Source organism: Moschus berezovskii, chromosome 1, assembly GCF_049115385.1.
Source record: "Moschus berezovskii isolate FMDL1 chromosome 1, NW_MosBer_1.0, whole genome shotgun sequence".
NCBI lineage: Eukaryota > Metazoa > Chordata > Mammalia > Artiodactyla > Moschidae > Moschus > Moschus berezovskii.
The window spans coordinates 2,979,395-3,000,503 of NC_142460.1; the positions used below are offsets into that span (position 1 = coordinate 2,979,395).

General features: G+C 53.2%; 1 protein-coding gene across 3 annotated transcripts in view; it reads left to right on the plus strand.

Moving 5' to 3' along the window:
• Positions 1–21,109, plus strand: part of ADARB1 (adenosine deaminase RNA specific B1) — a 119,468-nt gene that overhangs the window by 5,986 nt on the left and 92,373 nt on the right. For all 3 annotated transcript variants that reach the window (XR_016037115.1, XM_088834827.1, XM_088834829.1), the window contains exon 2: positions 17,568–17,658. Coding sequence is in view for 2 of the 3 variants with exons in the window: in XM_088834827.1 (XP_088690953.1) it covers positions 17,642–17,658 (17 nt within the window). In the remaining variant the exon portion in view is untranslated. The remainder of the gene's footprint in view (positions 1–17,567; positions 17,659–21,109) is intronic.

The window sequence follows — 21,109 nt, forward strand, 5'->3', positions numbered from 1 at the left end:
CTTTGGGCACGGGGTCCACGGAGGAGGAGGGTCTGGGGTTTGGTAAGAGGCGGTGGCCTGTGGTGGGCGGAGAGCATCAGGTATGGAGGACGCCCAGGAGGGGACAGAGTGACGGGACACCAACTGGAGGGTTGTGGGCTAAGGCAGCTTTTACTGTCAGTTTCAGGTGGAGTGATTGTTGTGTGTCCTGGGCTAAGGCAGCTTTTACTGTCAGTTTCAGGTGGAGTGATTGTTGTGTGTCCTGGGCTAAGGCAGCTTTTACTGTTGATTTTCAGGTGGAGTGATTGTTGTGTGTCCTGGGCTAAGGCAGCTTTTACTGTTAGTTTTCAGGTGGAGTGATTGTTGTGTGTCCTGGGCTAAGGCAGCTTTTACTGTTAGTTTTCAGGTGGAGTGATTGTTGTGTGTCCTGGGCTAAGGCAGCTTTTACTGTTAGTTTTCAGGTGGAGTGATTGTTGTGTGTCCTGGGCTAAGGCAGCTTTTACTGTCAGTTTCAGGTGGAGTGATTGTTGTGTGTCCTGGGGCAGATAGGACAGATTTCTAGCAGGAGGCGAAGTGGCCAGGGTATAGCAGCAGGGCGGTACAGCCTCTGGAGTTAGGTGGGACTTCTGTGCGGGGGAGCCTCCGAGAATATTGCTAAGAGACATACTGCCCCTTTGAAAGGAGGGCATAAAATATAATTTTGTGCTCGGTCCAGGAACCTTGGGAACTGTGCTGTAGGACTTAGGATCTAGTTTCTTATTAGCTTGTGGTGCTAAACATACCTTGGGGCATCCTTACAGAAAGATACATGTGGAAATGGCATTTTTCTTTATTAAAAATATTCACTTGTCTCTAGAAGTATCATTAACTCAACTAGAAGTTGGCACCTTTAGTCACCAAATCCAGCCCTGCGCAGCGGACTAACCAGACTTGGCTCCTGGTTTGCCCTTTATTGGTCTAAAAGCTCTCTAGGGAGGTGCATCGGAGCCAGCTGCCCCCAGCGCCTGGAGGCGGGCACTGTTGCTTTGGGCCCTGTGGGCTGAAGCTCCCCTGAGGCAGCAGTGTTCACTTCCAGTTGCTTGGTGAAATGGTAGAACATCTTCCCTGCGTGTTGATTTGTACTGTGTGTGGTTATTTGGGGTTTTTAGGTTTGAAGTTCTGAAATGTCAGCTTTCTCAGTGGTTCAGTCAATAGGATGAAACACACGAGGCCCCCCGACCCCTTGTCCTCAGGCCATGGGGGAGCCGACAGGGAGCTGGTCATGTTCCCTTGCCCTCTGTGGATGTGGAGGGTTGGCTAGGGAACTTCTCCGGCCAGACTCGTGGAGAGGGACACTCTCTGCCTCTGGGAGCCAGCCTTCCTGTGGGACGACCCAGCCAGGTGGAGGTGGGGGGCAGACACCCTGCCCCAATGTGGAGGCCACTTTTCAGAGTGATTGAGGGAGGCCGGCAGCCTTCATCGGGGTGTGTGTGGGGATGTCAGCCGTGGGGGCTCTTCTGGACCTGGGAAGGGCCTGCAGAGAAGGGCGAGGGGCCCTGGAGCAAGACAGGAGGCCGTGGCGGGGGACAGAGACCTGGCCAGAGCTGTGTGGGGCCGCTGGGGAGGAGGGAGCGGAGGTGTCCGTGGAGTCAGCAGGGTTTGGTGACGCAGGGTGTCTGGGAGGCGGGGGACCAGGAGGTTTAAGAAGGGTTCTTGGAGCTCTGGATCCGATGCCGCTGAGGCCAGAGGGTCCACGGTGGGGAATCTCAGTCACGGACATCAGCTTATGGTGGGTTCGGTTTGAGTCTGCACATCACGTCCCCCTGCTGTGAGGTGTGCAGAGTACTTATTTGTACGTGCTTGGGTGTGATATGCAGACATAGCGTGCGTCGTTTATGAAAGGCAGGCACACGCGTGCTCACACTTCTGTGGGGCAGGACTCTGTTTCCGTCAGTCATTCCTCACAGTAGATGTTTCATTGTCCCTATTTTTCCAATCAGGAATGGGTAGGAGAGGCTCAGTAATTTCTTGGGAAAGCGGAATCATTTAATATTATTATTATTATTACTTTAATAATATTTAGCTGACATTTATTGAGTTCCTGCTATGTGTCAGGGGTGGTGGAACCAGTTTAATCCCGGTTATTCCTGATGGTAATCTCAGAAGGGTCCCGTTCTGTGGAGCCATGGTTGAGCCCTCTTACCTGGCTCACCTGAGTAGCTGCCTTACAGCCGCCCCTCCATTCCCCCCCGCCCTCCCCACCCATCCCCTCTCCCTGTGCGTTCTTGACCAGCAGCCAGATGCAAGCCTGCACTAGAGCCCTGTCCCTGCCCCCGTCTCAGGCCTCCTCTCCTGCCCTCCCCTCTGGCCACCCCCTCCCTCCCCCATGGCTTCCCTCCCCCTCCCCCCCCCCCGTGGGCCCTTCCGGCTCTTCTGTTCGTCTGCCACACACCCCCTTTTACCAGCCTTCCTGGCAGAGTGGAGGCCTCAGGAAGGCAGGGATCTTAATTCTGTCTTTATTCTAAGGGCCCAGAACAGTGCATGGCAGATAGAGGCACTTATCAGTGTTCGTTGAATGAATGAATAAGTTTTTCTTACTTGCAGTGTAGGTAGTAGAATCCGAAATGAGGCTGTCTGTCTCTGCAAATATATTTTTTTCCATTCGAGCATACTGCACCCTCAGCTGCCCCCCCCCCACCAATGGCTCCCATTGTACTTGGTGAATCAGTCATATATTTACGGCCCATATGTCTGTGTTATCTCCAGATTTCTGTGCTTTTCTTTGTAGAACAGAAACATTTACAAAACATTCAAACTTGTTCTGAAACTATCAAGTACAATATAGCAGTTAATCTGTTGAAAACACGGGAGTTCTCAACTTGAAAAAAAATAGCTCTGTTCTGCTAACCCCTTTCAGGTGACGGATTGAAATGCATCCTCCTAAGAACTAGGAGTATCCACTGTAGAGAAGTCATATTGCTAACTAATCTTGATGAAAGTGAGCATGCTTTGACTAATTCTGGGAGATCTCAGGAAAGCAGCCAAATAAAATGAAGTAGACTCACGGCAGAGGCGCAGAGGGTTTAAAGGTTAGAAGGAGCATCGTGTAAGATCTGTTCGGTAGGGGGGCCGGTGGTAGGGTGTTCTGGAGTGGGGCGCTGGTGCTTAGTCCAGCCCCACTCCCACATGGTGGGCTCCTCCCGCGTCCCTTCCGCAGGTCCTTCAGTGTAAAGGGGTGGTTGAGCTGGCGATGTCCAAGGTCACACTGTTCCTAGAAAGCTGTTGGACCTGGGAGTCAGATGACAACTTCTGAGTGCTCTGAGGGTCCTTCAGGTAGCTGTCAACAGGTGTTTGTCAAGAACAGCCCCGTGAGGATAGCACGGGGCGCCAGTCGCCCAGTGACTGTGGGTGCACAAGGGCCTGGGCTCGGCTTGAGGCGTCCTGTCGCCTCCTGGCCCCACGGCTGTCCTGAAGGAGGGCCAGGAGGGGTTCAGGACACAGGACTGGGGCGGAGTGCTGGGTTCTGACCCGCTGAGGAAACACCGGTCTCTGGGATGTCCAGATGACCCCGCCTCTTGTTTTCTCAGTCTCTGGGGACGAGACGAGATTGTACTCCGTCACATCTGACTCTGTGTGACACCATGGACCGTAGTCCTCAGGCTCGTCTGTCCGTGGGATTCTCCCGGCAAGGACACTGCAGTGCTGGGGAGTCCGGATGAGTCCTGTCTCTATTTTCTCAGTCTCTGGGGACGAAACTGTATTAGTTGTTGAATTAAATTGGGTGAGGATTGGGTTTTCAGGTTTTCACAGTGACGCTTTCTACTCTTTAATTTCACCCTCCAGTGAAACCAAGGGTATTGATGACATTTCCACAGGAAAAGCAGGTGTTGTGTGACCCGGCCAGCGCCCCTCGAGTCCTCCCTGAGCTGTTAGCCCTGGGCGTGGGCAGCACAGCTGGGAAGGAGGCGCTTGATGGCTTTCAGCATTTCTCTCCGAAAGCCTCACTGTAGGAAAAGCAGGGCTTTCCCTTCAGTTCACCAGGGCTTTGAGCCACGCACTAGCCGTGTAGCTGGGTAAGGTGCTCAGGACTCGTGGGGCCAGAGCTCTGCTGGGAGCAGCTGGGGAGGGAAGTGCTGCATGGCCGTTGTGTGCTATTCACGGGCATAAACCCCAGGAGCCTGCCTAGCCTCACTGGTGGTGGAGAGAAGCCATACAGATGGACAGATGGTGCACAGTCAGCCTGTGGCCTGCGTGTCCATCCTCAAGTGCTTGGAGGTCGTGGGCAGGAAGTACAGGGACCGGCAGGCCCTGGGGAAGCTTTGCTTTCTTGCTTTAAAAGCTAGCGTGAGCTTCACTCTCGGTAAGTGGACAAGTCAGCGCTTTTCGTGAATTTCTGAGTTGTGCAACTAGTACCACAGCCCAGTTTTAAAACGTTGCCATCACCCCAAAGTGCCCTTTGCGTCTGTGGTTAATTCCTATTCCCACCTCCAGCCGTGGGCAACCACTGATCCGCTTTCTGTTTTTCTAAATGTGCCTTTTCTGGGCATTTCATGTAAATAGAATCGTGCAGCATGGAGACTTTTGAATCAGGCTTCTTTCGCCTCACGTGACATTTTTGGGGTTTGCCTGTGCTGTAAGTGGATCAGTGGTTTGTTCCTTTTAGTTGTCGACTAGGACTCTGCTTCATGAGGGTCACATGCCTGTGTTATCCTCCACCAGGGACGGGCGTTTGGATAGTTTCTGCCTTTTGCCTCTGTGAACAGTGTGCTCTGAGTGTTAGCAAGCGTGTCTCTGTGGGAACCGGCGCTCAGGTGGGATTAGGATGATGGCACAATTGCCCTCGGGACCCAAGGCACACTCAGGCCTGTCCCTGCAAGGGACACTGCGCGTCCGGAGCAATGTGGACCTATTACTTCCGGGATGAAGTGCTGTGACATGATGGTGCCCTCGGGGCCGAGTGTGGGGCCAAGGAACCCTTCCCCAGCGTCTGGCTTTTCCTTTCACTCATCAGAAGCTGTCTAGGAGGAACTCCGAGGTTTGTTAAAATCCACACACGGCCTGCAGACACCATGGGCTTCATGCTTTGACCCTGCAGTCCTCTTCCAGGAATTCAGCCCGAGGACACACCGCTAATAAGATGGAAATACAGATGGAAGTGACCTAACTGTGCAGTCAGGGGCAGGCAGATGGGCTCTGGGTGACCACACCATAACAGGCTACGTGGAGGTGTCGGTCTCTGATCTGAGGCGGTTTCCAGAACATACAGGAAGGGAGTTGGGCCAAGCACTGGAGCGTGGCCAGTGAGCGCCCTTGAAGTGAGCAAACGTGTTATCTGTGCCTTCGTGCGGAAGGGAAACCGAAAAGGAAAGCCAGGGCGAGAGGGGTGGGGCCCCGGCCGGTGGGAAGGAGGGAGGACACAGGAGGGTGGAGGGTGGCAGGGGCTTCTCTGAGCTGTCCTCTCAGTACAGCCCAAGTCTGGGAACCACAGCCAAGACAGAATAAATGAGTGTCAGCCAGGATGTGGGGGACCCAGAATGGAGCACAGACAGACAGTCACGGAGCCACAGTGCGGGTGGGCAGGGCTTAGCTGGATTTTGGAAAACAAACATTTCTGGGTTCTGTAAGGCCACAGACAAAAAGGGCTGCACACCATCTGTCCCTGTGTCTCTCCCAGGGCCAGGTTGGTGGTGCAGTGTTCACAGAGGTGGGACAGCCAGTGTGTGGTGGGGACGGGATCTGGGAGGAAGGTGGGGAGAAGGGGAGGGGACAGGGGCGCCTGGGCACGGGGCTGGAAGCAGGTGTCAGTGTGCACAGATGGGCAGAGAGAATAAATGTCAGAGCCCATGCCGCTCAGCTCCACAGCCAATCCCCCAAGGAAGGTAGGGGCGCTCCTGGGCAGAGAAGCAGGGCTCCTCCAAGAAGATGTGACCGGAAGCCCTAGGTGCAGGAAGCAAGCAGGAGCCCACAAGGGACCGGCCCACGTGGAGGGGGTGGGGCAGTGCTGGTGGGTCTGAGCGAGGACCTCCACGGCGATGGCATGGCTCATAATCCCTGGAATAAAGTAAAGCCCATCACTCCACACCGGTGCGCATAAGCAGCAGTCAGTAAGCAAGGAGAGGGAAACCGGAGTCCCAGCTAAGCAGCGGGGAAGGAGAGGGGACAGGATCACCGCGAGGCAGACACCAGGGCGATGATCACGGCAGGCAGGGCCCAGGACTGACGCCAAATTAGTGAGAGTTTCAGGAGAAACAGGATATTTGTCTCGTCTCAAAGTATCTGTTCCCCAAGTTACTTATTTATTGAAAAGGGAAAAGCAGTAACTTTAGAGTGGAGAGAGCCAGCAAGACACCACCCCACCCGATGATCTGGGCAGTGTCACCGTGATGAGACAGGTCACCCTCATGCCCTCCCTCTTGCTTGGGCACGGGCACAGTGCAGGCCTGCCCAAAACACCAGGCCAGGAGGCCCTTCACATGTCCACATCCCGAGAGACCGGGCAGTTGAGGGGGTCTTGGCCTGGAGGGGTCTAAGGAGACAGGGCAGCGAGATGTGTGTATGGCTCCTAACTCTGTCCCAGGGGAGGGTCAGTGTCATCCCAACGAGAAACTCTCATGCCTTCCCACCAGAAGTTCTGGCCATCTGGACTGGGTATGGAGCATTCTGGAGATGTGTGACCTGCACCCTCGACAGAGGGGCATGGCTTTTCCCAAGGTGGGAGCATTGGGGTGGCCTGGACCAAGTGGCAGAGACCCTGTGACCCAGAGGCAGTGACCTCCAGAGGTGCAGGTAGGGACCTCTCAGCAGCAGGAGGGTTGTCCTGGGTTATTCTTGATCTTTTTGATTTTATTATTTTTTCCAAAGTGAAGTGAAAGTTGCTCAGTCATGTTGGACTCTTTGCAACCCCATGGACTATACAGTCCATGAGATTCTCCAGATCAGAATACTGGAGTGGGTAGCCTTTCCCTTCCCCAGGGGATCTTCCCAACCCAGGGATCGAACCCAGGTCTCCTGCATTGCAGGCAGATTCTTTTCCAGTTGAGCCACAAGGGAAGCCCATTTTTTTCCAAAGAGAAATTAAAAATTTTTCAATGTTCAGATCTGTCAGTCTTTTCCTTTCTGACTTGGTTTTGAATCTGCCTAAGAACACTTTCCTGTTTCAGGAGTCCTTCTTCTTCCAGCAGTCTTCTGTTGTTTTCCACACAGCCTGTTAATCCACGTGAAATCTGCTTCTGTAGTTTGAGGCCAGGATCTAATATTTTTTCTGGTTGGCTCGCCGGTTGCCTCAGTTGTTGCTTGCTCTGCCCTTTGCCCAGTGTTCAGAAATGTCCTTGTATCCTGACTAAACTTACTTAATTTGCTACTTGCTATTTATTTTAATGTTTTCTCTCTTTTAGAATGTGTCTCTTCTCTCCCCCTTGTCCTGTGTGCTTTTGGGACATGGTGTACATACTGTGAGGTACCTGAAGGGCTGTGCTGATCGATGTTTAACAGATGGCTTTTTTTGGTGCTGGTGTAAAAAGCCCTGATTTGTAGCATTTGCCAATTTCTGCGGTGTAAATATTCTTACCATCACCTATTTCAGGATACTGACCAGCTATTGGCTGGTGGCCCTGAGATATAACAGTTCTCTTGAGCTGGTCGGAGCTGGCCCAGCTGCCAAGTTTGGTGGGCAGCCTGCTGACTGATGGCCACGCCCATGTGGCTCACGGGACCATCTCAGACGTCCTCTGTGCTTCCTGGCCGTCCACACTGGCACCCATGCCCTGGGTCTAACCTTAGTCACCCAGGGTCCTTACCCCTTCTGGAGCCCTGGCATTCTTTCCTGTGTTCACAGCTCCTCTCTCCCACCAGCCACTCCGTGTAGAAAAGGTAAGACGTTAGGTCACAGTGAGCTCTGCTGAAGAATTGAACATTGGACTTACGATTACTACTGTGGTACTAGCTTTACTAGAAAACAGTGAGGGTTCTCTGATAGTAACTTTCTCTAAATCTGAGGGGTTGCTAGCATGTTATAATCATGCAGCTTTTCATCTTCCTTAGCATTAATTGGGGCCTTTTCCCTTCATTTATTTGTTCAGTCATTCAGTGGGCATTTTATGAACATCCACCAGTGTCAGGCGTTCGGGTGCCAAAGGAATAGTAGTGAATAAGACTCAGTCTCTTTCTTCATAGCGGGCTTCACCAGTGGCACAGTTGGTAAAGAATCTGCCTGCATTCCAGGAGCCACGGAGATGTGGGTTCAATCCCTGGGTCAGGAGGATCCCCTGGAGGAGGGCACGGCAACCCACTCTAGTATTCTTGCCTGGAGAATCTCATGGACAGAGGAGCGTGGCGGGCTACAGTCCATGGGGCCGCAGAGTTGGACATGACTGAGCGACTGAGCCTGCACCCACGCACTCTTTCTTCATAGAGCCCAAGTTCTGATATACCTTTAAGCTGTGTGTTTTTCTGATCTGATCATCCTTGTGAGTTTTCTCCTTAGACATCCACTTGTCTTTGCCGCTGGTGTTATCTTAAATCAACCCTAAATTAATCCAATTTCTTCCAGCGTTCCAATTTTGAAATTCCCTGCTTCGATGCTAGTTGACATTACCTTAATTACTTATACAGCAATTTCTACTTTTACCAAAATCTCACCAGGAAAAGGCAAAGAATTGCATCTGGTGACTTTTACATTAGGAAAGATCAGTGTTTTTAAAGGGTTTGGTCAGTAGACTAATTGAAGAAGTTTAGTGACGTTCTTTATGGTGTGTGGCCTGCTGTCCGAGGAGGAGCCGGGGACGAGCTGGTGGTCTTCCGCTACAGTTCTGGTTGGGGGAGCAGGTGTCCAGGGGCTGCTCCCCACCACCGTGGTCTCATCTCGCTCTGGACAGCATCAGGGTATATGGGGCTGTGCCCCGGCAGCTCGGCTGCTCTGAGGGTGGGAGCCCAGCCACCGATCCTTGCTAGATGTTCACTGGGAGCTCCGGAGCCAGGCGAGGTGAGGAGGTGGGGCCAGGTCCCTGTGCCCTGTGGGCTACAGGCCAGGAGAGAGGAGGCTTCTGTGGGGAGGAAGAGCGAGAGGATCTTGACCCGCAGCAGCCGGCCTGGGGGCAGCTGGAAAATCAGGGTGCCAGCCGGCGGGCCTTGCAAGTTTACCTCTCCATCTCTGCTAAGCTGATTGGGATTTCTGCTTTTCAGTCCTTTGCACAATTAGTTTGTCTTTAAAAGTCATTTAATAAGTCATTTCATTTTAATAAGAAAAATCAGTTGTAGTTTATTTATTCAGGATCTTAAAAGACCTCAGAGATCAATTGTGCCGCCCCTCCAGGAAGATATGAGGAAGTCAGATGTGTGAAAGAACAGCAGGGGTAGGCCTTGGCTCCCGGCCCCCAAGTGTCCGTCTGCACAGAAGAACCTTCCAGGGAAGGACGGGTCAGTCTGCTTCCAGCTGTCGGTCCAGAGGAGTGGCCTGGCCCTCAGTGTCAAGGATTGACAGAACCTCCGAGAGCCTTCTGCCATGGGTGACTTGTGACCGTTAGTAAATGCTCTGCGAGCTGGCTCTCCTTTCTCTTCTGACCGTATTGCAACTGGCTTATGAGGAGGATTTATTATAAAAATGGATGTGACAGAAAGCATTTTTCATGGGATTAAATATCTTTTGGTTGGGGGTATAGCTACACTTTGGAATTTAGTCTTTGAAAGTAACAATTCTGGGGGTGAGGGCTTAATCTGAAGGTTGAATCCTCACAGACTACCTTTAAATCTTAGAATCAGAATTCAGGAACCCTTGTCAGAAGTAATTTTCCATTGTTGTGGTCCTATTGGATTTTAAAATGGATGCATCTTATTTATCTGTTCTTAAATGTATAAGTCAGATGCTAATAGTATCAAAGAATATGAAAACAAAACATCCTTCTATAGATACCGGAAGAATGGATGAGTTAGATTGTACCAGACACAGCAGATGAGGTGGGGGAGATAGATGAGGCTCTGATGGCTCAAACCTGACTCTCGTGTCCTTATTTAAAGTCCTCTCAGTACTGTGAAGCGGCAGTCATTCATCACCATACATTTGTGTTCTTGGTTCTTTTTCTTGAAGGTGGGTCCAGGGTCCTAGAGATGTCGAAATCAGTGTCACCGTGAGTCTCCTAAAGCTGCGGAAGTCTCTGTCCTGCTTTCTAGAGTCCACGAGGCAGGCTGTTACAGGCCTCTGACGCCCTTCTGGGGAGTCTCAGATTGCCCCCACCCCTGTGTTTACACAGTAGGCACAATGGAAACCAGGAAACCGAGGCTCTGAGATAAGTAAGGTCTCTGGGAGGAAGGAAGCTTGGCTCCCGACACCCTGTGGGGTCACACCCACCCACATGTGACTCTGGCCAAGAGGGACCTCGAGACCCTGGCTGTGGGCGCTGGGCACTGGGGTGGGGGCAGCCGCTGGAGGCTGGCCTCCTTCCCACTTCCCACGCGGCTCCAGAGCTGGACCCGGGCCGTGGGGCCCCCTGACACCCTGGGCACTGCTGTCCCGGGGCGGCTCCCCTCTTGTTGGCCACTTTCCAGACCCGCTGGCATCCCTGGCTATCAACTGGAAGAGAGAGAAGCGGGACCTTTCATGGTGCCACCTTCAGAGCTCCCCTCTGCTGTCCTCTGACTCTGCGGCCCTGGGACCAGCCTTGCCCTCCACGGGGAGGCTCGGCGGGCAAGTTCAGGGCTGCGGTCTCACTGCAAGGGCACAGCCACTCCTGGAAGGAGGCCTTGGGGCCCGGGGCCTGGGGAGGTACAGGCCTAGTCTGGGGGTGCAGGGTACAGGCAGGCCTCCTGGATTTCCCAGTCACAGGAGGAACCTCCTTCCTCCATGTCCTTCCTGCTGGGCACCTTTGGGCTGGGCTTCGTGTCCCTGCTGCACACGGTGCCCGGAAGAGGTTTGATACAATCTGGTGAAATAACTTGCTTTCCGGCATTTCATAGGACAGTCTTTTTAGTTGCCTTCTCAACTTGTGACTCATCTGAGTTTTTGTATGGCTCTGTGTGATTGCAACGTCTTTATTCAAAGCATTCTTAGGGGTGGTGTCTTGTTTTTAGTATATAATAGCTTTTTTGTTACGATGGGTTTCTGGTGATTTTGTATATAAAAAGTGAGGCTCTTTTCCAAAATTGAATAAATCAAATGATTTGTTCAGAAATGTCCAGAAGTAGTTTTCACAACTCCGAGAGCAGCTGGGTTTAAACACAGTCTTTAATGTGTCTCATTAAAGGCCCAGAAGAGCAGCCAGTGCAGGGCCCCTTGCCTGTCTTTATCGAGGGTGGGTTCTCCCCAAGGGCTGTAGCCTACTGTGGATCCAGTGCTGGTTTGTTGTCTCAAATCACCTTTAGGGTGGGAAATCTTTAAGTTTGGAAAGCTTTGGCTTCGTTCCCTGGGATGCTTTTGAATTGTGGGTTGGGTGGATAATCTGCTTCGGATGGTTTGCCACCACTGCCGCCAAGTGCCCCCACTGCTGTCTGGGCTGGTGTGGTCACTGGTCGGGACACCCCTCTGTGTGGAGAAGCAGCCCCAGAGCGTCTGCTTCAGTGGGCCCTGTACCCCAGCCCAGCCCAGCCCAGGTGAGCTCACCTCCCTCAAGTGCCCTCCTGAGGGCTGTCTGCACAGGTGCCTCCCGCCTCCTCGGCCCGCTGTCAGCATTTCCTGGGCTCTTGTGGTCAGGTGGCCTCACCATCCCTCCACGTGGCTCTTCCAGCCCCTGGGGACCTGTCTTTGTTGAGGACAGTGGCCCATGCCAGCCTATCTTCCTGTCTGCCCTTAGCCCGAGACCACCCTCCCTCGTGCTCTGGGGCCGGGGCCTCTCCTGCCCACCCCTGCTCCCCACCTGCCGGCCGTGTGCTCAGCCCCCCTCAGCTTCGCTGTGGCTCAGCCTGGTTGTCATCCTCTCCTCCCAGTTCCTGTCTCCTGCTTGAGCCTCACTCCGAGCTGTGGGTGCTCCTCCTCAGCTTCCTGGGCCTGGACTTGCTCTCAAGAAGCCCATCCTTCACCTGGCCCCTGCAGGCATCTTTCAAGGGGCACATCCTGTCTGGGAACCTTTCTGGTGGACTTCCCATCACACCAGGCGGGCGCTCTCTTGGCAGGAGTTCAGTCTCCCTTCAGCCTGCTTCCCTCCGTGCCCTGTGTGCAGCTCTGCGCAGACCCACCCTCCCCGCTACCCGCCACCCCCAGGGCCGGAGTGTCTGCTGTTCCTCCCGTGGGCGACGGCTGTCTCCTCGTGTTCATGGGGCTGCTGCTGCTCCCCGTTCAGCCATCTGCGCGCTGGCCCCCTGGCCCTCCCACCCCCTATTGTGAGCACTCAAGGTGCCCTATTTGCTTGTAGGCACATGTGCTGTCTGTCCCCTGCCCTGGCATGTGAGCTTTTGGAAACCAGAGGCGGTCCTGGGTTACTGGTAGCTTCAGGTTGCTGGGGGCTTTCTCCCGGGCCTGTGTTTGACTCGGGGGTGGTTTGGCAGCAAGCAGCAGACCACTGGATCCTGTCAGGGGCCGGCACCCTCCGTCTCTCCTCTCTGCTGTGCGACCATTCTGCTGGCTCCTTGGCCTCGGGGCAGCTGTTCTGAGGGGAAGCAGGTGACAGGTCTCTTTCAGGAGCCCTGCTGCCATCCCGCTGGCTGGGAGGGTGTCTCCAGAGTCAGGCTCTGCAAGGAGCAGGGAGATAGTCGGGGGAAGCCTGGCAGGGCTCTAGGGTGTGGCCTCCTGTCACCTGCACCCACTCTTCTTGGCTCAAGTTCCTCCATGGGGAGGGCCCCATGCCCCATGGACGGGCTTGTGGTTCCTCTGTGGGGAGGGCCCCCATACCTCATGGATGGGCTCATGGAGAACAGAGGCAGCCCAGCCCTGTGGAATGACATTATCATTAGCGTACAGGCTGCTCCTCTTTCATCTCAGATTAGTCAGGCCGACCCCCCTGGTGGCGAGCATGGCTGGGCAGGTGACCTCGACAGGGACAAGCCCCTCCTGCACAGTGACTTGAGGGGCCGGTCTCAGGGGTGGACCATCCTCCCCTAGACCATTGTTGCTGCCTTCTCCCTCCTTGAGGATGAGCTGGCTTCTCCCCTCAGGGCAACAGGAGCAGGAAGGCAGTCTCCTCATCTGCCGTGGGCTTGGCCATCTCCAGTGGGGGAAGCCTGACATGGGCCAGCCTCAGGGACGGTGGCCCTGTCCTCACACAGCCCCTGATGAGCCCCCCTCGTACCTCTGTGACCCCCTCCTGGGGGCCCTGCTGACCCTTGCCCCCTTCTTGCTGCCTCTTTGTGGCTTCTGAGGAGAACCCCCCCCCAAAGGTTGATTCCACAGTGCTGGGAGCCAAAGGGCACCTCTGGGGGCACCCTTCTGGGATTTGGTAGCAGTGTTCCCCCGGCATCCCCTCCAACCCCCGCCACCGTGTCTCCTGCAGGGAAGGGGCTGGGTTTCCTCTGCAGCCCCCAGAGAAGAGTGGCAGGAGCAGGTGGACAGCCCCTTCAGTTCTTCAGAGAGACTCGCTCACCACCAGGTAGGCCCTATACCTTCTCTTTGTTAGTTGATGGGGATGGAGCAGAGCTTTGCTGGAAGCCTGGTTTGCAGGAGAGGAGGCTGGCGGAGGGTCTGTGGGCGGCAGGCAGTTGTGTCTACTCTGAGAATTAGGGCAAGTGGAGAGCTCAGGCGTGTTGGGGCTGTGTGGGGGGCGAAGGGGTGCCTTTGCCTGAACAGAACTTGCTGGGAGGCAGCTGTAGTGATGGGAGTCCTGAAGCAGCAGGTCTGTTCTGCACGCACACACTTGGACGTGAGGGAGGTTTGCTTTTCCGTCTCCAGCTCCCACGGAGCTCTGGGCCCGGGCCTGCCAGGAGCACAGTGCACCCCCCGCTCCACACTGACGAGTCACAGGCCCCAAACTGAACATTTGGAACCAGTCGCTCTATTTTCCTAAATTTCCTACCCTTTCCCCCCCAGTCAGTGTCACAACACCCCCAGGTTTTCTGCTAGAAACCTGGCAGTTGTCCTAGACTTTCCCTCCAGTCCCTCTCACAGTGTGTCACTGCTGTCCCTGCATTCATCTCCTCCTGGACGCCTGCTTCCCCACGTCCCTCCCCACCCCTGCAGCCTGCAGGCCACTGCTGTCTCTCCTTTGGCCTTGACAGAAGCATCCCAGTGGGCCCCGAGCCTTCCCTTGTCTCTCAAACCCTCCGCAGGCAGTGGAGGTCAGGCCGTCTCACTGCGTGCTTTCAGGCTGTCCTGATGCGCCTTTGCAGCTACAGAGAACCCTGACTTAATTCTTAGCTACCAGCTCCCTGCTTTAGCAGCTGGCCCTGGCTTCCCTTTGACCACTGTTTCCTTGTGACTGGTCCACCCTAGCCTCCCCCTTCTGACCACTCGGTCCCCCGCCCCCCGACTACACGGTCCGCCCCAGCCTCCCAACTCTTATACATGCTTCACTTGTTCCCGCCTTCTGGCTTTTCCTGGGCTGTTCTTGTCCATCCAGTGACTGCCACTGAGGTGGTCCTGGCACACCTGTTCGTGATGGTGTCTTCTGATGTTCTGTTGGGAGGTGGCTTCGTGATATGGTCTGGTCTCTGGAACCAAACTGGGTTTGAGTCATGCTGACCTTGCCTCTTACTGTGTGACCTTGACATTTAACCTTCTGGGCCTCAGTTTCCCCATCTGCAAGATGAGGATTAAATGATCATGTGAAGCATTTGTGACAGTGTGGACAGCAGGTACTGGGAAGAACTGGACGGGACACCTGGCAGAGTGCCCCACAGAGTGGACGCTCAGGCAGTCAGGAACTGGTCCCCTTACCCTTGAGCCCTACTGCCTTGCCTTGGGATTGGACACATGGCCAGGCTTTTCTTAGTATTTCAGCCTGGTAGACCAGAGTGAGCATGTTCCCTGCAGAGCAGCCGTGGCTGACCACAGGACAGGAAAACAGTTCCCCCAACAAAACAGATACCTGATACCAGCATGAGTGGAACTGGCAAGGGCTTCTCCAGGCTTTAGAGGTGAAATCTAATAGATGCTGGAGATTGAAAGGAATTCCCATGTCGTCTCTTAAGGGGTGTTAATTCAGCACCACTCCTTGAGAAATGGGTTTTGTAGGGTTGGTGGCCAAGAAACTGTAGTTTCCTGTGGGAAAGCAGCATTTTCATCATTATTTTAAGTGAAACAAAGCTGTGTTATTGGTCACCATTCTTGACTTCAGAGTAAAACCTAGCTGTTAAATTAGGATCTTTTTCCTTCAATTGCTCTATAAGCTTAAAAAATCTACCACTTACGTTCAGTGCAAATATTTTATCACTTTATGTAAATCAAAGCATAATTATACACTGAACACAGCGTGTGATGCAGGACGCACGCAGTGATTGCGCACATGTGCTGTCCTTATCCTCCAGGTCTCTGGCCCCGGTGTTTCTAGAATGCCCTCTAGGCTGGCACGTGTTTGGTTATGAAGGCCAGTAGCCTCTGGTGCTGGAGTGTCCACGTGCAACCATGAACCACAGACTCTAGAGGGGGTGTCTGTGCATCGCTGGCTGTATTAGAGTTACCTCTGGAATCTATTTTAGGCTTTGCCCCAGATACTGTCTGAAAACACTGATAGCAAGCAGTCCAGGTGTGGATTTGTAAAGAGAAAACTCACCTTATAAAAAGAGCATGAAATTTGTGTGAACTCAACCTAGGCAAGTTCCAATCTTCCCTTTCCAAATGCTCAATTTACCTTTTTACCCAAACCTTATGTTCAAGATTTAAAAATGTTAAAAAATAAAACCCTCACCTTTAAATTGTAAAACTTATTGAACACACAGAAATAAAGCAGCAGCACCTGCAGTTAGGTGAGGTTATGTGCATCTGCTCTCTGGGTCAGTGTACGCTGAGTGGGGAAGCGGGGTGCACAGGTGACTTACTCGGTCTGGATTTGGGGACCATCTGCCAGCACTGTGTAGGCCCCTGTCACTTACTGTCCCCAGGTCAAATGTAGCCACCAGCTTCTGAGAGAACTGCACTTATGAGCTGCACTGGTGGGAGGCCTGGCTGCTGCCAGTGGCCACAGTTCAGAGACAGGCTTTGCCGTTTTTTAGAGACACCACCCAGCCAGTTTTTGGCTTTATAATTTAATGAACCAAAGTAGAGATAAACTATCTTCTGATCTCCTGGTACCCAGATTTCCTGAGCCCTGTCTTCAGTTTGCTGGGATGTGGCGTCTCCTTTCAAGCTGTTCACGGAGCTGCTGGGAGGTGCGACCTTGACAGTCACTGACGGCACACTCGGTGGTGGTGGGGTTCTGCTTCCTGGACCTGTTTCTGTCCGTGAGGTCGAGACGTGGAGGCCGGCGAGGTGCTGGTGCACAGTGTCCACGCTGGGCAGGCCTGGACGCAGCGGCCCTACCCGAGGACCAGCCACAGGGCAAGCGGGGCCAGCAGGGCGAGTGGGCAAGGGACGGGGCTCGAGCCGCGGCCCCTGAGCTCGATGCCGGGCAAGGCCCGGCTCTCCGAGGTGTTGCCCTCCGGGGTCAGGGCCGGGGTCGGGGTGGGCGCGCTGTTTGTGGGCTCCGTGCAGGTCTGCGTGGGCAAGAGCAGCGCCAGCAGCAGCAGCAGCACCATCGTGGGCGGGGTCGCCATGGCCTTGCGCTCAGGCACCTCCCTGTCAGGCCGGCGGGACGCGCTAGTGCCCGGTGAGTCTACTCCGCAGAGACCCTTCGAGGTACTGTCGGGCGAGGTCTGGGAGGCTGCGTCGGCTACTGTGCTACTGTTAACGGTCGGCTCTGGGCCGGCCGCGCGCCTGCGCCCTCGCCCTCGCACTCTCGGGAGCCGCGGTGCGCGCGCCCAGCCTTGGGTCAGGGGTTAGCGAGCCGCCTGCTCTGGGTCTCCCCCTCCCACTCCCATCCGCCGCCAGCCCCGCCCGGTTCCGCAGATCCCCAGGTGGGGATATTTCAGGGGACATCGGAAAACCTTGCCTCCTAAAGTATGCACACAGAGATTTGGTTTTAAAAACCTTGAAATTATAAATTATACTTTTTCTTAAGTATACCTGTGATGTAACTAAAACATTTTTTGGGCTAATGTTTCTCTTTTGCTAATGTACAACATTTACTTCCTGTCCTGGAGTTTAAGGGGTAACTATTCTCAAGTACATCAAGAATGCTTTGGCTTTGGGGAGTTATGGTGAACCCCACCATCTTTGCAGCTATAAAACTTCTCAAAGCATTTTGTAAAATTTTCTAAATACTATGTATTCAGCAAAAGCATTTCAATATTATCAGTGCTATTCATGTTAGTTAACCAGAGTCTTTGCTGATTGTTAAATGAGCGAAAGAGCAACTTAAAATTGTGTAAGAAAAAGAGTGGACACTAGACACATGGTATGTGCTTTGCTAGACTCAGTCCATTCTGAAGTGAGCATGCTTTGTGTTTATTTTTATTCAAAATGAGAATTGTTAGTATTCTCTGTCTTTCTTAGATTTGGTCTGTACTTATTGACAACACAAGGGTTTAAATTTTTTTTTACATTTAAAAAAAATTATGGAAATAATACACATCCTTGGAAAAAATTATGCAAGCAGTTTAAAATGAAAAGTTAGGGCTTCTTCCCCCATCTTACTCCCTGCACATAACCCTTTCCACAGGACCACCCAGTCATGTCCAGTGGGAGAAAGTCATTACTTCTGAACAAGGTCAAGGTGCTGTTCCCAGGAGGAAGATGCTTACCTTTGCAAGGTAGGCAAAGCTAGCTGTCTGCCACTCATGTTTTTTAACATATAACTGCCTGCTCCATAAGTGAGCATGTAAAAAATAAAGAGTGAGGGTTCGTTTCTGAGACTATGCAGGAAATACCCAAGATGACCTGGAGCTCCTGGTAGTGCCAGAAAATACAGAATTGCTAAAAAAAAACAACAAACCCAGCCCCCATGGACAGGCATGTCAGGGTACAGTGGAGCCAACCAAGGAACTCCCGAGGGCCAGCACTGGAACAGGTTCAGCGACAGAACAGAGTCATACTGGATCATGGCCCAAAGCATAAAATAAATAAATACCTATGGGGCCAACCTGACATAAACAAGTGATGGAGAAGGAAATCAGAAGGATCCACGTGGCTGTGTAGCTGCCCTGTCCTCAGGGGAGGGGAGCGCCCCCTCCTCGGGTAGGGGGTGGGCACAGTGACCTCCTTCCAGAGGACGGTGGGAGGTGGTGGCAGCATAGTGGAGAGACCTGACAGACTCACCTGAGCCAGGTGACCACGGTCAGCATCCACCATGTAGGTCACATAACGGCACGCGCCCTGGACCGGATGTGGTGAGAAGGGCCCCTCCGCTCTGTGGTCTTCACTGGGGGGCGTCCTGAAAAGCGTTTGACTCCTTCTCCAAACCGTCAAGGTCGTTAAAGACAAGACGTTCTGAGTGACTGTCCCGGCCCAGAGGAGCTCTGAGGGGCATGATGGCTGCATGTCACGTGGGGGCCTGGCCGGAGCCCTGGGACAGCAGAAGGTCACTAGGGGAAACTGAGGAGTCTGAACAGACTGGAACTTACTGGTTTCATTCGCTAAAGTCTGATTTAGGGGACAGCTGTCCACTTGGTTCTCATAGATATCACGTTGGTTTGTTGCCCTGGTCAGTGTCTCTTGTGAGTTTGCCAGTACAGACGCTGCTCAGGAGGAAAAGCTCAGGTCACTAGCGAGGGCTATGAGCAAAAACTGTCCTGCTTGTCAGCAGTGCCTCTGGAAGAGTTTAGGTGTCCGTTTTTCCAAGTGGGACACCGTGTGACCTTGGGGAGCGGGGACTCTGCCCTGCAGTGGACGGCAGCCCTGTGAGATTCCTGCCTGCTGGCCTGGGAGCCCTGCTCCGAGTGTCGCCTCGGCACATGCTCCTCCTGGCTGCCTGGGGTGACTGCTGGCTGGGAGGGGTCTTGGGTTTTATGACCTTAATACCAATCTGTGTTTTCCCCAAAGGGACACCCTCCCAAATGAAGGGCAGGGTTCAGTGGAAGAAACTCACCTCCCACTCAGAGTGATGGTGCCGGGGGCGGGTGAGCTGATTGGCTCACCTCCTCCGAGGCTCTTCTGCTGCCTCAGATGCATCCCTGAGCCTTTGATTCTCACTTTTTGACAGTGGCGTTTGTGTTTTTAGAGGAGCATTTGGGTTCATTTTGGCCCTTCGTGTGATAACCGAGGGGCAAGGCCAGGTCTCTTGTGTTGGTCATTCTCAGAGGATAAGTAATGGAATATGTTCCCTGGTGGCTCACCTGGTAAAGAACCCATCTGCCAGTGGAGATGCAATGGATGTGAGTTCCCTGGGTCGGGAAGATCTCCTGAAGAAGGGAATGGGAACTCACTCCAGTATCTTGCCTGGAGAATTCCATGGACAGAGAAGCTGGTGGGCCACAGTCCATGGGGTCTCAAAGAGTCAGAAACTGAGCCTCACACACATGCACGTGTTCTAAAGGAGACAGCCCCTGAGAGCCAGATGTAAGGAAACAGGGAGATATTTTGAACACTGTACAGATGAAAGCCCCCAAAAGTGTTGGTTCTGGCTCTCTGGTACACCTCCTATCTAGAGGCTTGGTAAGGAGGTTTATTTCAGGAACTGACCTCTCTTGTGAAGATGCACCAGAGGCCATGGGAAGATGTGGCCTGACCGCGTGGGGTTCACCAGCCTCAGAAGCAGTGACGCCCTCACCCTTGCCAGGCTTTCTGGACCTGTTGGCCGTGTGCTCTTTTCATAACAGGTCTCTGTCTAGGAACTGGAGCTGAACTCAGCTTCTTTGCCTTTTCAGACTGTTTTGCTTGCGACACTGTTGCTTTTGTCCAGTGGAGCAGCTGTGGGGTAATGTCAAGAACCTGGTGTCCCTTCTCTCCTGAAGAGAAGGCACCTTGATGCCATTTGAGTGTTAAGATTCTTCGCAGCTTGTTTACAAAGCTGTTCTTAGATTTTCAAGCGTCGTCAATAGGGTTCAGGCTTTCAAAGCTGCTTTTTTTTTTTTCCTTCTTCACAGCAGTAGTAATTCCTTTCTTTGTTTTTGTTGCAATTGTATCCTGTAAAACCAGGCTTATTAAATTCCTCTCGAGGTTTTTATAGGTCCCTCTCTCCACGATGCCTGCTGAGTTTAAAGCCCTTTTCTGGGTCCAACAGAGCTCTCTGTGTTCAGGGAGGGTGGCGGGCCTGCTCCGTGTTGCAGCACAGCTAGTATATTCAGTACACATGTGGTCTGTCAGCTAACTCATCCTTCTGTTTCCATGATCGTTTCTGTATAACCGTCCTACCGCATGAACTTGCCTAGGCCTGACTACTGTGATGCCTGCATTGAGCTTCCTGGGTGTGGTCTCCACAGTAACCCCTGGGAGAGCACTGGGAGGCCGCGGGCCTTTGGCGTGTTTGCTGACCCCTTTTTTCTTCCTCTCTAATGATGAGTGACTTGGGAATTAGAGCAACAGATTAATAAAAAATGAATTTTCCCAGCAACTTAAGTTCAACCCACATCATGTTTACAAATCGTGTTACTGCATCTGCGGTGGCCTCGGGTCCTCCCAGTGAAAGACCCTGAGCAGCAGGATGCAAGGAGTCCCACATCCCCATGTGAGCGCGATGCCTGGGGCTAAGCGTGGGGTCGGTGAGGCACGTGATCATTGGATGCTGCACATGGAATGGGAGGCAGAAACATGTGTTCTATTTGTTTCAAGTTCTAGTGAATGTAACCTTGAGAAATCTTAAGGATCTCTTTTTCAGGTCCACAGGTGTCAATCATTCAGTTTGTCCCAGATGGAAGTTTTGTTTTTCTGTCTGAAAAAGTCTTATCAGAGGTTTAAATAAGAATCAGAAAAGTACAGAAGGTTTTACTGAAAAATAAATTTGAGGGGCTAATTGATCCTCCCTCCATCCCGTGCTCCCCTCAGAGACGTTGACCTGGCTGCGGACCAAAGGGAGGGTGGGAGGCAGGGGCCGCGCCAAACACAGGTGTGCAGTGTGATGACTGAGCACAGTCTTCCTGCCAGCCAGGCTGAGGAGGGAACGGGAGAACACAGGGGTGGGGTTTGGACCAGAGGAGGCGAGTGGCCCCTCTCTGCCGCAGACCTGGGCAGTCCTGTCCAGCAGAACTTCCTGTGGTGGGGGCGGGGCTGCTCACACCGGGGCTGTCTGTGCAGAGGCCACCACTCAGAGAGTCAGTGATGAGAGCA